A 17026-nucleotide genomic window follows, 5' to 3' on the forward strand; every position below is an offset into this window, starting at 1 on the left:
CCTGCCCCACGGCAGCATCTCGTCTCAAGTTGCTTCTGTATCTGCGGGGTCCGGGGCCCTCCATAAATGTTTGTGGAATGAATGAGTGTGTGAGTGGGAGGAGGGAGTGAGCACGCTGGAGTCCTGAGTCACAGCCCTGATTGTATCCTCACCTGCACTTTGCCCTCACCAGGACACCTCCCTCTGTCCCAGAAAAGAGGGTCCCCGGGATGGGGCTAGGAACAGAGAGGGGGAGGTGGGGAGTCAGCAGGGATATCTCTAAGCATGGGAAGGTAGGTAACTGAGGTAGAGCACAGGGCTCTGGCCTCGGAGTCAGGAGACCTGGTTCAGGTCCCAGCTGTAAGGCTCAGGAGCTGTGTGACCCTGGGCAGGCGGGAAGAAGAATGATGGCCACCATATGATAGTCCTTTCAGAGCTGACAAGGCCCCTTTTTCACATTTATCTTTGGTCCTCAGTAACCATCCTGTAATATGGGTATTATTATAAATATACCCATTTTACAGAAGAGGAAGCAGAGGCTGGGAGAAGTCAAGGGACTTGACAAGGTCACACAGCATGTAGGAACTTGAACCCCGCCCCCTCTACCTCCCTTGCTACTGCCCCTGCCTGTGCTGTGAAGAGGTTGGCTCAGATCTAAGTCCTCCAGCTTGGGAGCCCCACGTGGCAGCGGGGTGGCAGGAGAGACTGCACAGTGAATTCCCCGACGTAGACCCTACTGACCATCTCCAGCCATAAAAGCTGGTTTACCCCTCATGGAAGGGTTTCTAGACACCCCTTCCATTCCCCACCCACGACCCTGGGGTTCCAGTTGCTACCCCAGGAGGGATCTGAGAGTCCATGAGATACCCATGAAGTTCTGCTTTTCCTGGGAGAGTGGGGAAGTGGGAGGGAGGAGGGAGCTCGGAGGCCCATGCCTTCCCCTCACACGGGCATGGTCACCTCGTTGTATTCATCCCGACCTTCCTCTTCATCGAAGGTCGGCTTGGCATCGTCAGCATCCAGCTGGAAGGCAGAGTAGGAAGGAGAGAGAGGGTGAGCTTCTGGGGAGGGCTGGGGCAGATGAGCCCTCCCCCCAGTGCCGAGAGCACTTCTGGAATGAGGAGAGGGACTGGCTCTCACTGGACCTTGGATAAGTCATGTCCTGCCCTCTCAACCCCTAGGTTTGGTCTGGATGAGTTGTTTCCAAAGGGTGAGGGGCCCCTGGGGATGTGGCGCCCCGGCAGGGGAGGGCCTACAGAGGGTGGGCAGGACACCCCTTCACCAGGGTAGCCCCACGGCAACTCTCACACCGTGGGAGCATTCCAAAATGACTCAGAAAACCACAGGTTGAGCTGCTCCACGGTCAGGACAGCTCACGGGGGAAACACACCCTGCGCGCTTCTTAACCCCTCCCTGCCCCCAAGCTCTGGGGTCCGGGCCTCCTGCCTCTGCCCTTTCTTTGCCCTCCCTCCTGCCCCAGGTCCGCAGGGTAGGGGTGGGGAGCAGCCACGCACACACTGGAGCTCCAGCGTCCTGAAGATGAGCGGCAGCAGAAGGCGGCGCAGAGGCACCGTGAGAATGAGCACGAAGGGCAGGACCAGCGAGGTGGTGGGAAAGGTCTTCACCGTCCACAGCCCTGCCAGGCAGATGATCTGGATGATCGTGAACAAGTGCATGCGCCAGGTGTTCACCTGCAGGTGGAGGTGGGGGTTACTGCCTGCCCCGCCCTGGGGCCTGGCAACCCCCCCCCCCCACTCGGGGCTGGGCAGCCAGGAGGACTCTGTACCCGCTTGACGTAGGGCACATCTGGGTGGTACTTGGACGGCTTGAACAGAAGCAAGACGCGGTCAAAGAGCTGGATGCCGCTGAGGGACGTGACCCCCATGTAGAGGAAGATGCCAAACAGCACAGCCAGGGGGATGCGGGACAGTATGGGCCCCATGAGGATGGACAGGCCTGCAGGGAGAACCACGGACTCTTAGCCCCTGGGGCCGGGGGTGGGGGCGGGGGCCCAGAGGGCTGACAGCATCAGGGGCTGGGGAATGAAACCACAGGTACCATATGAAGCCCCTTCTGTGGATCCTCTTAATAGGTATTACCCCATTTTGCAGACGAGGAAACAGATTCAGAGAGGTTAAGCAACTTGCCTAAGGCCACATAGCTACTAAGTGGCAGATCAGGGAGTCAAACTCCTGCCTGCAGGACATCAAAGCCTATTCGTTTAGCCTCGGGGGTTCACAGAGGTCAGAGAAGCCCAACTTTTCTAACACCCCAGCCCAGAGTGCCCCCGTCCCCCTCCACCTATCCAAACCCTAACCCTCCTCCAGCTAACACCAACTTCGCCTCCTTTAAGAAACTTCCCTGGCAACTCCCTCAGTGACCATGGCGCAGCCCACACTGAGCCCAGCTGGACTCTCAGCTGCTCCATAACTTGGATCAACCCCAGTGATCCTCTGTCTTCTGCTTTCCCACCCCAGATTATGCTCGGAGCTCTGCCCTTGGCATCAGTTATAGAGCAGCCAAGCTAGAGAGACCTCAAGGGCATCTAATGAACCCGCTAATGGCACAGAGAAACTGAGGCCCAGGATGAGGAGGGATACTGAGTCCAGCAGGGCTGGAACCCGCTGTTCGCTAAGCTTCTGTTGGATAAAGCTCGAATACCGGGTCCTATCTAGAGAAGGCCTCCGTGTGGAGCCCCCCCTTCCCTCCACCCACTTCCTCCCCTGCTCAGATGTCTATCTCCGTGCTTGGGCCTTGGGCATTTCCTCCAGAATTCCCTCATATGAACAAAGGACCCTGGGGAGACATGGTCAGGGGGTATGTGGGGAGAGCCGGCTATGAAAGGGTGGGCAGGGCTTCAGAAGGCGCTGGATCCTAAGAGGCAGAGGCTGGGGGCCGGAAGCAAGGCCAGGGGGTGGCAGAGAGTATGGCCAACCCTTACTCACCCACGAGCACAGCGACCAGGAGCCCACTGATCCGCTGCTCCTTGACCTCCTGAATCTGGGCTGCAGCCCCTGGGGCGCTGGCCTTGCCCATGACAGTGAGCGCGTTGGCGTGGGTGACGGAACGAACAGTGGTGGCACTGAGCCAGGGCATCCCAAAGAGGGCAGCCACACCGCCCATGCCTATGACCAGCAGCAGGTCCAGGTGGAAGCCAGAGCCCTTGACCATCTTGCGCTCTGGTTTGCTGATAATCAGCCTTGGGGGGTATGGGAGGTCAGGGGTAAGCAGCGGTCTCCCTCGCCCCCACCCTCTTTGCCCCCTCCCTCCTTCTCCATACTTGGGTCCCTCTGTATCTTCGTTGACCCTGCTGTGTTCCTCTCCCTTGGAATTCCTTGCTCCCCTCCCTCCCACCCTCTCTGGTGAATCCAGACTCTGAGAGTAGAAGGATCTCAAGTTAGCCCCTAGAATGTCCACAGGTAAATTTACGCCGAAGCCAATGAAGCTGAGCTGGTAACGTTTCCTTCTGAGGTACGCCACTTCATTTTGCAGTTCTCATTTTGTATTCTTTTTCTTAAAAAGTCCTCCCCAAATTATACCCTGTCAGGTCCCACAGAACCTGCCCCTGCCCCTGCCCATCCATCACTCCTGCCCATGCGGAGGGCCCCAGGTTCGACTAAGCCGAGCACTCAGTCCTTGCTGTCATGCGTGCCTGGAGCCCGTCCCTTTCCCCGCGCCAGACCCTCCCAGGCCCAGCTCTGCCCCTGGCTCTTACGTGGTGATCTGAGACTCAAGGAAGATGAGAATGAAGACCAGCATGGCAGGCAGCGCGGAGGCAAACATCATCCAGATGGGGAAATGCGAATGCAAGCCCAGTGGGTGGATGACCCAGCCCCGGGCTGAGGAGTTGGACACCGAGAGGCCTTTAGGCACACTGAGTTTCTGTGGGACGGGGGATGCTGGTGAGAACACTGGGGCAGGGCAATGGGGGGAGGGAGGCAGGCAGAGCCAGGGTCCTGGGCACTTGGGAACTTACTTATATTGAGCAACTACTTTGCACCCAGTCACTGCACTAAGCCCTTTACATACATCTTCTCATTCCCCACTTTATAGATGAGGAAACAGGATCAGAGAGGTTGTGTCGTTTGCCTTGCATCACACAGCTATTTGGTGGCAGACCTGAGATACATAATCAGATCTGCCTGGCTCCAAAGCAGATTCTTTCCTACTGCCCTGGGTTAAGGAGTAAAAAGGCAATTTGACCCAAGCCCTTGCTTCAGCCAGAGGGGTGCTGTAGGGCTGTGGGAAGAACTTGGGGCTCTCGGGGGAGGCAGGGATGAGTAAGGGGAGTTCTAGTTGGCTTCAGGTTTGGGAAAGCTGTTCTTGGGAGGGGGCATACTGGGAGAATCAGCTGACAGTAGGAGGAGAGTGTCACCTGGGTGTAGGTGTCCTCGATGAAGAAATCCACCATGACCATGATCAGAATGGAGATGGGGACCCCGAAGTCCCCGATGACCCGTCGCAGCTAAGGGCAGGTGGAAAAACCCGGTCAGCGCCCAGTTTCTTCCCCACTTCCTGCCTCCCACTTGCCCCCACTCCTGCCCCCTCTTCATGCAGGGGGCCTTGCTCTTCCCAGGGGACCCATCAACATCTAATGCCTTGTCCTGCACCTCAAGGTACCTGCCTCCTTTCTTCTTTCCCTGGCCCAGCCCCACCGCCGGCCCCACAGCTTCTCCACTCCTTTCTAAGAACTGTCCCTGGCTCCCCACTAGGTTCTCAGCCTGGGCAGGCTGAGAAAGGGAGATGGGCTTGCTTGAAGAGTGAAAGTCTAAGTGAGGAGGGGATCAGGGAGGCTTGGAATGGGGAATGGGAATCTAGGGTAAGAAGGAGAGCTAATGGCATTGAGGAACCTGGAGGAGTGCTTTGGACTGGGACGGGACAGTGTAGGCAAGAGCAGGGCTGGGGGGTGTTGAGAATGTACTGACCACGCCAGGGAAGTAGGAGCTGTTCTTGAACTTTCGCAGCATCATGGCGAAGAAGAAGGTGCCAGCCATGAGCACAAGGGAGAGGAGGGCTGTGTTGGGCAGGGGACCCTGAGGTTTGGGCACCATTGTCACATTGTGCTCATAATGCTTCTGAAGTGGATGGTCTTGGAAGATCTGCAGCAGAAAACCAAGGCGTCCTATTCTTCTCAACCAACTGTCAATCTGTCCGTCATCTATCCATCCATTCATCCATCGGTCCATCATCTATGTATCCATCCACCCATCATCCATCATCCAACCACCCACCATCCATCCATCAATCTGTCCACCATCTGTCTATCTATCTATCTATCTATCTATCTATCTATCTATCTATCTACCTATCTATCTATCTATCTATGCATCCATCCATCATGCATGCATCCATCCTCTTATCTTCTTCCTCAACTGACAGGGTAACAGAGGGACAATGGGATTCACGAGCTTGGTTTTCAGGAGTGGAGACCAGGCTCAAGCTTGAGTGGGGCAGGCCACGGTGGCAATGAGGATACGTGTGCATGTGAGCACGCAGGGTCTCAGAGACATAAGGCTGGTGGGCAGGAAAGAAGTGTCAAGGATGGGGCGCCTGGGTGGCTCAGTCGTTAAGCGTCTGCCTTTGGCTCAGGTCATGATCCTGGGGGATCCTGCTCCGAGGAAAGCCTGCTTCTCCCTCTCCCACTCCCCCTGCTTGTGTTCCCTCTCTCGCTGTGTCTCTCTCTGTCAAATAAAGAAAGAAAATCTTAAAAAAAAAAAAAAGTGCCAAAGAGGGTCCTAAAAAGGGCTTCAAAGACTTGGAAACAGCAAGCCCCACCAACCAACAGAATCAGAGGCAGACATGCAGTGTCCGCCCTCCGTCCATATCCAACGCAGATGTACAGGTAGGCATAGATGAAGGTGCTGGAGCTGAGGAGGCAGGGTGCTCCACCAGCAGGCCCCGTGGTTCTTGAGGGTGAGTGCCAAAGGGGGCGGTGGGGGTGGCCAGCAGAGCCTCTGGGACCCCTGCTGCCCCTCCATGAATGCAGTTTTCCGTGTTCAGTCTTGCACACACACTTGCCTGTAGTCACTCTGGGTGAGGTTATGACCCGGACATGCACACATGGAGGTGCCACTCCCCCCCCGCCAAGGTAGGCGCAGGCGCTCTGCACGGTCATGGCCAGAGTACCGGCCTAGAGGCAGCTGGTGTCGACGTGAATGTGGTCACAGCCACACACGTGCCATAGGGACACGTGTGCAATGACACACACAGCCACATAGTTTGTGCACAGAGTTGCACACACACGTGCGTCCGCACTGTCACGGCCCCCACCTTGATCAGCTTGACGAAGGTCTCATAGATGAAGATGAGGGAGATCAGGAAGGAGAAGATCTCTTGGGTGTAGCGGGAGATGAAGCGGACCAGGAAACTGCCCTCAAAGGCCACTATGAGAACCACGAACAGGACCAGCCAGAAGCCGATCCACACGCGACCCACGATGTACTCCAGGTTGTAGTTAGCGCAGAACTGCAAGGGGGTCAGAGAGGCCTGGGTCAGGCGGGTGGGCCCAGGCACCGTGCATCAGGCAGGTGGGGCCAGAGCTGGTTACAGGGTCCGAGTGGGGCCAGAACAGAGCTACCGAGAAAAAGGCTTCTTCAAACACGAGCAGGGGTCCTGAGAAGCCAACCACAAGTAGGGGCTGAGCCCCGAGCAGGGAGAAGAGAATGCCTTGCACTGCAGTGGAGATGAGCAGCTCCAACACCCCCATCTGGTTCTGGGTCTTTTCTCCTGTGGGTAGAAGTTACAGTGTGGTCAAGGTCAAGAGGTCATTTCCAGGCTCTAATATAGAGCATTTCACGGGCAGGCTGTGGTAGGGGTCCAGCCTGTCCGATTGGGTCAGAAGGCAGGGCTGACACAGAGGCCAAAGGGTCAGAGGCAAGAGTTAGGGAGTCATGCAGAGGCACTGACCCAGGAGGCCGCCGAAGGTGATGGCAGGTGACAAGGCAGCAAAGTAGATGAAGATGACAGCAGCCAGGACCTGGGGGCTGAACGCGTCTGTGATGTCACTCAAGTAGCGGGGGTAGCGGCGCCGGATGTCACGCACCAGGCCCCCAAAGAGCAGGCCTGTCCGCTGCAGAGGGTCATCTGGCCCAGCAGGGGCCCCTGGGCCCCCGTACAAATCTGTAGTCAAGGACAGGACCATGGTCACAGGGGGTCACGGGAGGAGGCGCGGGAAGAGAGGAATCGCGGGGAGAATCTTCTGATGGGAACTGGGTGGCCATGGAGGCTGGGCGGCATGAGGACAGAGAGAGGGGACACCGGGGCACTGGAGGGGAGGAGGGGAGGCAGGGGCTCGCAGGGCTGTGCTGGGGTCTCTGAGGGTCTGTGGGGGCTGCGGGGCAGGTACCCAGACCCTTGTAGAAGCGGGGCTCGGGCTTGGCGGGGCTGAGCAGGTAGCGTCTCCGCAGCAGCTCCTTCTGCACGGGCACCAGACTGAGCAGGGCCTGCTCAGAGGGGGCTTCACAGGGAGGCAGCACCAGGCTGCAGTCCAGGAAGCCCTCCAGGTTGCGGACCAGCTCCGCCTTGCTCTGAGCCAGGTAGGCATCTGTGCGGAACACCTGGGGGCCAGAGAGAGGGTCAGGGCTGCCGGGACCCGCTAGACAAAAGGACCCAAGAGTCCACATCCACGGCCTCCAGGAACCAGAACCCTCTCTCCTGGCTCCTTCTTGCTGGGAACTGCTTGCCCTGCTGCCCCCCTCACTTCTGTGCCCACCACAAAAGGGTTTCGGGGAGGCAGACAGGGCCTTGAGTGGGGAAAGGAGAAAGCACTAAAGCAAACGGGCTAGCTTAGAGCGGACCGGCTGGAACTGGAGTAGGCCAGACCAGGCCAGACCTAACTGGGTGGACCCAGGTCAGAGTGGCCCTAGACAAGGCCCGATCAGGCAGGGCGCGGCCAGACCCCCTGCCCCTGGCCAGAGAGGCTAGAAGCAGCGGGGTGAGACGGAACGTGCCAGTCTAGCACAGCTCCGGTGACCCAGGCCCGTCCAGGGAGTGACCTCAGCTGCCACCCCGCCCCCAGGTTCCCCCCACCCCTCCCTAGCCCCTCCTCACCCTCTCTGACATGAGGGTGGCCGCCGCCCGACCGAGCTGGGTGTAGTTGATGTTGGGGGCCTCGGGTCCCAGCAGCACAAAGAGGAAGCGTACAAGCACTGGGAGCCCCACAGCCTCCAGCTCCGTGGGCGCCTGCAGCCGCACGAAGCCCAGCACCGGGCGCTCCAGGAACTCTGCTCGGCCTGCGAGGGGAAGGGGCGGCGGGAGGCGGGAGGTGGTCGGGCCAGGCTGAGGGGCTGCTGCCAGGCCCATGCTTCGGGAGAGGGGAGAGGGAGGCTGGGCTGGGACAGGAGGTATAGCGCGGGGCGGTGGGGGTGGGGGTGGGGGGGTTGGGGGTGGAGACCCCAGCTGCTTACCCACGAGCACCAGGGTGGCCTCCGAATCTGGGGGAATCTTCTCTAGAATTCCAGATGGGGAATGCCCCTCTGTGCCCTCCTGTCCCCGTTGGAAGGAGGCCAGTGAGGGGAGTCCCCTGGCCACTCTGAGCATCCAGCCCCCTCCTTCCCTAACCACTCTGTTTCTAACCCTGTTCAGGTGGGTCGCTTCCTGGCTCTACCCACAGCCCTAGTACGGCCTCACCTGTTCACAGAAGAGCTCCGTCTCTAACGAGGGGTGCTGGGGGAGCAGAGGCTGTGAGGGGTTCCCGGAACGGGTCAGAACCGTGGGCTTCACACCCCCCAGGGCCTCCAGGTCTCCGGCGTGGCTGCGGGACACACAGGGGACACAGGCTAAGTAAGCTGTTCGGGCTGGGCTGTTAGTAGCTCTGAGACCCATGGCGGGGTTGAGGGGGAGGGAGGCAGGGATCAAGTAACGCTTCCCAGTGAGCAGACTGGAGGGACCCTGGGGCCAAAGGACAGTCAGCCTCCTTTGGAAGGGTGTTGTGGATGCAAGTGGGTGGTCTCCGTCTGGAATGCCCGGGGTGGGGGGGGGTGCCAGGACGGATGGCGGGAAGGGCCTTGAGAGCCTGCCCTCCTGAGGACCAGTAGCCCCCACATCTGAACACGGAGACACGGCCTCCCCTCAAGAGGTGTCAGAGGCAGGAGCCGTGGAAGAAACGTGGGCCCTGGTCTGGTGGGGGAGGGGCCACCTGGGCCTCCAGGGAGAGCTCAGGGCCTGTGGGCCAGGGAGGCGGGCCCTTTGGCTGTGGAGTCCAGGTCCTGGTGGGCAGGGGCACCTGTGCTGGAGGAGCAGGACCCGGAGCAGCAGGTCTCGGGCCTCAGGCCGGATCTGCTCCTCGTAGATAAACCCGTCCAGCAGCTGGTTGGCCACCCCCGCCAGGGAGGTCTCTGGCAGATCCAGGAGGACAGTACCTGCAAGGGGTGGCGGGGTGAGCTGGACGGCAGGACGGTGGCCCCCCGGCCCACCACCGCACTGTACGTGCAGGTCTTGGGGAGGGGCCCAGCAGGGCTCACCCTTGACAAAGGCTTTCTGCAGCTCCAAGAGGCTCCAGAAGTTGAGGTAGGACAGGTGCGGGCGGCTCCAGACCCCGTCCTCCCTCAGGTTCTCCTCCAGCCGCACCCAGTGCGCGGCCTCCATCCATCGCAACTCCTGGTTCTTCTCATCCATCACCAACTCCTGCAGCTCCACGTACACCTGCGGCCCCACAAGCCTGAATCAGTGTCTTGGGTCCAGGGCAGCGCCCTGCGGAGACTGGCAGTCCAGGGCTTTGTGGGCACTCAGCAGGCTCTGAGAGATGTTTGGAGGAGGCCCAGAGTCCTGGAGCACTCAGGGCAGACCCTGAGCTCAGAGGGGACCGGCGGGAGAAGCAGCCTGGGTGTGTTGAGTGACATAGGAGGTGGGGGGCCGGGTACAGCCCACAACTCTGGCTCTATTCCCCAAATCCCTGACCAGACCCTTACCCCATTTCAGAGGCATTTGGAGAACCTCTCAACCAAAAGGGGTGCTAGGGCGGACACTTGGGAGGGGCCAAAAAAAAAAAAAAGGAAGCCTTTGGGGTCATCGGGTGGGTCTCCTGCCTCCAAGACTGTTGAGTGGGATCAGCATTCACTTGGGTTTCCTTGGGGCCAGCTGGCCACTCCCAGGGGCCTAGCTGAGGGCAGATCCAATTCCCTAACCAGCTAGACAGTCTGATGCCCAGCAGGGATGCGTGGGGCCTGGAGGGCCTGGGCAGAAGGGCGCGTATTTAATTCTGTGCTTCCCCAAGGAGCCCCTGACAGCCCGGCCAGGGCCAGCGGGCCGCGGGAGCGCAGCCCTCTGGCAGTCACTGTATGTCTGCCCAGGGAGCTCCCTGCTCGGTGGAAGAGGGACCCAGGTCTCCCCCCTCAGCAGGGGTGTCCTCTTCCGTTCTGCCTATTTCCCCGGGCTGCCGGCTCCTTCTCTGCCTGTTTGTGGGGTTCCCCCATGCTGAAGCTGTGCCTATCCCTCCTCACCTCCCTTCTCCTGGTACAAGGGTGGGTGCCCCCAGGCAGCACAGAAAAGAGAATCGGGCGGTGCCGGGGGTCCTCACCGCGTGGGTGCCTGCGCGTGATGTGGCGTCTGGGTCTGGGCTGGTGTCGTAGTCTGTGGCTGTTGGCTCAGCGTGGTCAGCTGAAAACCCCGAGGCAGGTTAGTGTTGCCCCCAGATAATCCCCCCCCTTAGGCTCCTCCTGCACCACCCACAGGGAACCTCCGAGAGCAGCCCCGGATGATGCCCCACTCCTTCCCGCTGCTGCGGGCTAGGACCCGGGTGCCTGAGCCCCGCCCCACCCTGCCCCACCCCTGCTGCTCAAGGGTCTGTGGTTCCCTGTGCCTGTGCTTGGCCCAGCCTGGCCATTTCATGCCCCATCCGAGCCTTGTGGAAGAGCCCTGGGAGTCATCTTCAGTGGTGACGGAGAGGGTCACCTTCAAGGTGGAGAGTCCCGAAGGGCAAGTCTCTGGATTCTCCTTGGATCTTCTCCCTCTCCTGTCACCTTCTGGGACCAGCTTCCCTTCCTTCTTCCCCTCTGCCTCAGCAATCCCACCAGCTCAGTACTTCTCCCTGTCTCCTATCAGTGGGGCTCTGGGAGCCAGCGTGGGGTCTGCCTTATATTGCCCCCCCACTCCCCACCCCACTCCCAGCCCTCATTTCCCAGAGGGGCCTCTTATCTTCAGTACCAGTTGCCAGCACTTAAGTCCTATTGACAGTAAACAGGTCCCCACCTGGGGCTCCCCAACTGAGACCTTGGCAGGGCTGGGAAGGTTTCCCGTTGTCTCTCTGCCCTGGAGGTCCCCATGGCCCCTCATTTCTCAGGACTCCTAGACGCCCAAACAGAATGATGTTCCCAGAACAAGCCCTGTGCCTGGCCTAGAAGTCAGCATGGGGTGGGCACAGATGGCATGTGGGCTCATGCCCTGTCGCAGGTGGGCCTGGCTGCCCTGTCCCAAACCAAAGGGCCCGGCCATGGGTGACTAGTCCTTCCCCCGCCCCCCAGTCTCCTCCTGTGATCATTTCAAACAAAACTCTGTTTATCCTTCAATCAGCCAGGACTGTGGGAGAACTGGCCCTGGGGCTGGGGGGCGGGGTGGATTTGCGGAGAAGGGACAAGGTCCCTTACTGTCTCTGTCTGGGGCTCAGCAGCTCATCCCAGCAAGAGAGAGAGATGGGGCTCACCTACTGGCTCCTCCACCTGAAGCACGGGGACATCTGGGTCTTCATACTCCTCCTGTTCCAGAGCATCCTCCAGCCCCTCCTCATGATCCTCCTATAGGAGGTGGCCATCAGGGCTGGGCTGTGAAGGGCTTTTCGAGCCACCATGAAGGTAGGAGTCCAGGGTTGGGTTCCCAGAGCCCCCAGATAGGAGCCCGGCAGACACCACGAAAGGCTCACCTGCCAGCCCTCCATGGTGCTGTCTTGAGCGTCCAGTTGTCCACGGCGATCCAAGCCCCCAGCATAACCCGCACCGCGGGTCCCTGCAGCGGCGAGCACGGGCTGAGTGAGGCCCAGGGCATCCTCCCCCAGAGGCGGCTATATTTGAGTCAAGGGGGATCCCAGGTGTTGAGAGGCAGTGGGGTCAGGGGAAGGAATTTGGGGGGGTGGGAAGGAGCTAGATTTGCAGGTGTGAGGGCAGGTGTACAGGGGCCGGGAGAGCCGGGGCAGGAAGAGGAAACTTGGCTGGCATCAATCAAAGGGTGTTTGAGAGGATGGGGTGTCCTTCAAATTCAACTCCTTCTTCCATCCACCAGTCCTCACCTGGCTTCTTTTCCTGTCCATCCCCTGGGCTTAGCCAACTCCAGGGGCATGACCTGCTCCTTCTTCAGGGAACTTAATTCCCCTGAGAGTCTTCACAACATACCTTCTCCCAGAAACAGCTACTTTCTGCTGGGCATGGGGCTGTAGCATCCTTGGGAGTGGCTCACAGGCATTGAATGAGGTGGCCCTGTTTCTCTGCTCCACCCCCTTGTGAACTCCATCTCTCTTGCTTGCTCCCCACCTATCCCATTGGCCTTACCAAGCCCTTTCCTGCCCCAGGACCTTTGCACACACAGTTGTCCACATCCTCAGTGACCCTCGGGCCCCGCACCTCATCCCTTCTCACATCTCAGCTCTTCAGATTCCCTTCCTGGCCACCCTAACATTCACTAGCCCAATCTATCATTTTCTGGTTTCTTGATTCATTTGTGTATATATCGTCTGAGGAGGCCTCTAGAAGGGAAGCCACTCGAGTGCTAAGATCCATGTCTCGGTCCCCACTGCATCCCTTACTCCTAGTAGAATGGTTGCCACAGAGTTGGGTGCTCAATAAATACGTGTTGGGTTAAGGTAAGGGTGGCTCCCCCTTGCAGGCTTGGGCCTCTGGAACTGAGGAATCAAGATGACTAGGACCCAGCCAGGAGGAGACCGAGCCCTGTGTCTCAGGTTTGCTCATCTGTATCTCTGGCAGAGAGGAAGGTACGCTCACCCCAGGAATGTGAGGCCCAACCCGAGGGGAGCACGGAAGTCCCCTAGGGTGGCCCCAGCCTGGGTGTGGAGGGGCTCCCTTTCCCCCTCACCCAGCAACAGGGATTGGGGTCGGGCGACAGACGTGCCCATTCTGTGCCCACATGGCGCTGAGCAGTGGGAGCTGAGATGAACAAGACACTGTCCCTCCTCCCGAAAAGCCCTCAGCCCTGAGGAGGCAGCTGGGAACATGTGACAGGCGAAGTGCTTCAGGAGACGATACGTCCCCTAGACAAATGAGAGATGAGCGGAAGGTGTTGGGTGCCAAGGATCATACCGCAGGATGAAAGGTAGAACAGACTGGGGGGATTAGAGTGTCTCGGGGGGGGGGGGGACCCTGGCGCTGGGCCGAGAAGCACCGGTGGGGATCTGAAGGGCTGGCAGGTGGGGAAGGGTGGTCCAGGTGTGAGCGTGAGCATGCAGAGGTAGGCGCATGCCAGACGGGGCTGGCCGCTGTTGGGGGGGGAAACAGGGCAGGGAGGGCGTACAGACAGAACGGTCCGGGGACATTTCCTCCTGAGGGCTGGGTGGTGCTGCAGTCCCAAGAGATAGAGAGAGGGAGAGGGTATGGCAGAGCCCCACCAAACTGAGAAGGGCAGGGGTTCCTGCATTGGTAGGGGAAGTGATGACCAGGGGACGGTCCCCAAGCCCGAGGACAGGGCCATCCCTACTGCACAGGATTTGCCCCTTGACGACCCTAGTCATGCATCCGTTCCTCTCCTTCTTCTGTCCCTCTCTTTCCTTTTCTCCCACCTCTATTTTCTCTCTTCCTTCTCTGGCCTTGCTCTCTCCTCTGCCTGGGCCTCAAATCCTGAGCAGTCTCAGGCCTTAGGTGTGAAAGATCCCACCCGTGGGGGCTGGGACTCTGCCCTTCGTTTCCTGTCTGGGAGGTGGATTGGGCAGAGGGGCCTCCAGAGCCAGAGGAGGCTGCCTGTCCGCTGCTGACTGGCTGAATAACCTGGGGCAGCCCCCAGCCTCTCTCTAGGCCTCAGTCATCCCATCTGTACAATGGGAGGGCCTTCCCACCAGGGTTCTGAGACCTCAACGAGAGAGAAGAGGGGAGAATGGAGGTGCCTTGAGCTCAGCTGGGACCTTAGAGGGTGCCCCCATGACTCAGATTGCAGCCCCCACTAGGCCCGGCCCCCCCACCCCCCAGCTGCAGGCCTTGCTCTGGCACTGATAAGAGCTTGGAACGCGATCACGGCCCTGCGTCTGGAAGCTCATCAAACACCTGGCAGGCCCGCCAGCCAGGGCAAGGCCAGATAAGGGTGAGCAGGGCATCTGGAGCCCCGGAGGTGGAGCACAGCTGGTAGAGGCTTGGCGGGGGGGGGGGGGGGGGCAGCGGGGAACCAGATGATGCGGAGGGCTCCCTGGTGGCGTAGCACAGCCTCTGTGTAATCGCCCCCACACCGCACAAAGCCGTACTGCTTCATCTCTTAGAGTCCTCAGAGCACTCTGCCAAGTGGGTAATGTCACTAGCTCCGTTTTACAGATGAGAAGGCTGAGGTTCAGAGGTTCAGAGAGGTCAACCCGTCTTGGTCCTCTGGCAGGTGGGTGTCAGAGGCAGGACGAACCCCTGGCCTACCTGACTCCAACTGCATCTCTCGCCAGCACGCTGAGTTGCCTTCCAGAAGAGAAAGCAGCTCTAAGCTGGTTGAGGGCTAGTGGGTTGAAAGCATGGACTCTCCAGTCGGCCTGCCTGGGTTCAGATGCCAGCCCTGCGACTTACTGTGTGACCGTGGGCAAGTGACTCTACCTCTCTGAAAACCTCAGTTTTCTCCTCTGCAAAGTGGGGTAATAGTAATGATACCTACCTTATAAGCCTGTTGTAGCGCTAAGTTGATCTACATAAAGCCCTTAGAACACTGCCTGACACAGAAAGAGCTCTGGGTGGATGTTGGCCATCATTATCACTGTGACTGGGGATCAAGGTCAGACTTGCTATCTTCCTCTCTCTCTGATCTTCCTGCAATTCCCATGAAATTAGCCTAAATGCTTTGAGATCCTCGGGTGATAGGGGACTCCTCCTTTCCCTCCAAACAATCCCTAGGCTGGGGACAGGGCTGGGTCTGCCTGCTCAACTCCCTGGAACTGTCTCAAAATGGGAAGCAGTGTCAGCAAACAACTGTCCTCACAAGAGGGGGATAGGATGGCCTGTGGGTCCCCAGGCGCGGAGGAATGAGGGGGTTGGGGGGAGAAGACCTGAGTCTGTGGGATCCAAGGGGCTGGTAAGTAGAAGCCTGACAAGGACCCACACCTGGAGGGGGATCTGATTTGCCCCCCCGACCAGCCACACGTACCTCCGCTGCCACGTGCCTGCTTTTTTTTTTCCTAACACCTGCCGCCCCGCGCTCCCCAGCTGCAGGTGCCAACGGGCCTGTGCCCTTACGGGTAATAACACACATCCTACCATTCTCATCCCACTCACCTGCACCCCCTTGGAGATCGGGCGCCTCTGTCCACCTGGGCGCGGATTCAGGCTGGGCACCTGCAGAAACCCTCAGGACAGGTGCCGCAGGACCACCCCCGGCCCTTCCCAGCCCTGCTCACCTGCTTACGAGCCTTGGGGTCCCTCAGCGAACTCCTGCAGCCACGGGTGTCCTCTGCCACCAGCTGAGCTCACACCTGCTCTAACAGCACACCGAGTCCTGGCTCCCAAACCCCGGGGGCAGCTCCCAAACCCCTGACTCATGCCCCCGCCTCCTAATCTGCCCGCCCCACCATCCCGGGGAGCCCCTTCCCACCCCCCCGCCCTGCTCCTTCTGGGTGCCCAGTAAACAGAGTTATCTCTCACACACATCTGGACAGCTGTGCGTCTGGCCCACCCCACCCCAGCCGGCCTGCCCCCAAGAGCTCCTGCTGCCCTCCTGGATCCCAAGGACTCTCCTGGGTCTTCCTTCATGGACTAAGGTTCGATGGCTGGGTTCTCGAGCTCTCAGCCTCCTGGCAGGTGTGCCCCCAGCTCCTGGATGCTCCCGTCCTGCCTCTGTCCGTCCTCACTCTGGCCAGGCTCCTCTGCTCTGGCCCCAAGAGACACAGGTGCCTTCTCTCCTCTCTCTCAGTGTCTTCCCTGAACTCGTTCGTACTCTACAGCCTCGCGCACGGGGACCTGCTCAGTGCACAGAGGATCCAGGCAGCCCCCTCCCCTTCTTGCCCCAGACTAGGGCTCCCTAGCCACCTTCTCCCCAAGACCCTGGATGGCTCCAAAGAGCCGGTCCCTGGGCACTAAGACGCTGCCAATGAACCTGAAACAATGTCAGGTCAACACAAACAACCTTCCCCACACGGAGCTCAGGGCTCACAAAGCCCCAATGTTTGGGCACACTGGCTCTTCTGTCAGCAGCCTGGCCCAGGCCCCCAGGCCAGCGCAGCCCGCATTCTCCGCCCCCGCCATGCCCCTGCCCACACCCCCCAGCAGGGCAGCCTCGGCTCCTGGGGGTGCTGGGGCCAGTCACCTGTCTCTGGGCTCTGGTTGCTAAAGAAGCAGAGACTGAAAGATGAGTTCAGATGGGCAAGAATGAAGAGAGGCTTGAAAGCCGACAGAAAGGGGGGTTTGTAGATACTGCTCTGGGCACCGAGAAGGGAAACCATCCTAGCCCAGCACCAAAACCCACTGGCTGTGGGACCCTGGGCAAGTGCCTGCCCCCTCTGGGCTTCAGTGCCCTTACTATAAAGTGAGAGGGCCCGGTTCTGTGGCTACCAGCTTGGAGAGTCCCCATTTCCAATTCAGACAGACAGGACAGAGAGACCGCATATCCAGCAATTTCCCCACCCTTTCCTGGGTCTCAACCACAAGCCTGCCCCGTGCCGAGCCCGCCGGAGACGGAAAGGGGCAGCCAATTCCTCCTGCGTCTGGGCACTGGGCTGGGGCTTCACCTGGAGGGCGTACCTAATCCTTGAAGTTTCCTCAGTCCCCGCAGAGGGCACCTGGAGGGACAGAGTAGTCCAGTGGCTTCCAGGTGAAGAGAAGAGCCGATGGACTGACGGGGGCTCTGTGCAGGCCCTGCACCCAGCGCTGCGCCCAGCCCTGCGCCCAGCCCTGCAGACTTCAGGTCCTTATTGCTGTTCTCTGACAGATGAGGA

The 17026-nt window shown here is 59.7% G+C and overlaps 1 protein-coding gene across 2 annotated transcripts; it reads right to left on the reverse strand.

The window, feature by feature from the left end:
* SLC4A1 (solute carrier family 4 member 1 (Diego blood group)) lies at window positions 1-15601 on the reverse strand. Of its 2 annotated transcripts, XM_025861909.2 has the most exons (20): window positions 15494-15601; window positions 11834-11916; window positions 11618-11708; window positions 10496-10575; window positions 9441-9621; window positions 9203-9338; window positions 8608-8731; window positions 8385-8463; window positions 8029-8210; window positions 7325-7535; window positions 6886-7098; window positions 6557-6705; window positions 6250-6444; window positions 4905-5078; window positions 4355-4444; window positions 3695-3861; window positions 2925-3178; window positions 1766-1935; window positions 1494-1670; window positions 1-1002 (listed from the first exon to the last, which is right to left on the reverse strand). In XM_025861909.2, the coding sequence occupies exons 2-20, from the start codon at window positions 11846-11848 to the stop codon at window positions 922-924; spliced, it is 2769 nt and encodes a 922-aa protein (XP_025717694.2). In that variant the 5' UTR covers window positions 11849-11916; window positions 15494-15601; the 3' UTR covers window positions 1-921. The 2 variants fall into 2 exon arrangements, with proteins under 2 accessions (XP_025717694.2, XP_073745242.1); XM_073889141.1 differs by lacking the exons at window positions 11618-11708; window positions 11834-11916; window positions 15494-15601 and adding an exon at window positions 10870-11006.
* Window positions 15602-17026: the final 1425 nt, after the last annotated feature.

This window comes from Callorhinus ursinus, unplaced genomic scaffold, assembly GCF_003265705.2.
Source record: "Callorhinus ursinus isolate GAN/ISIS: 27379988/994484 unplaced genomic scaffold, GSC_fseal_2.0 scaffold102, whole genome shotgun sequence".
Taxonomy (NCBI): Eukaryota; Metazoa; Chordata; class Mammalia; order Carnivora; family Otariidae; genus Callorhinus; species Callorhinus ursinus.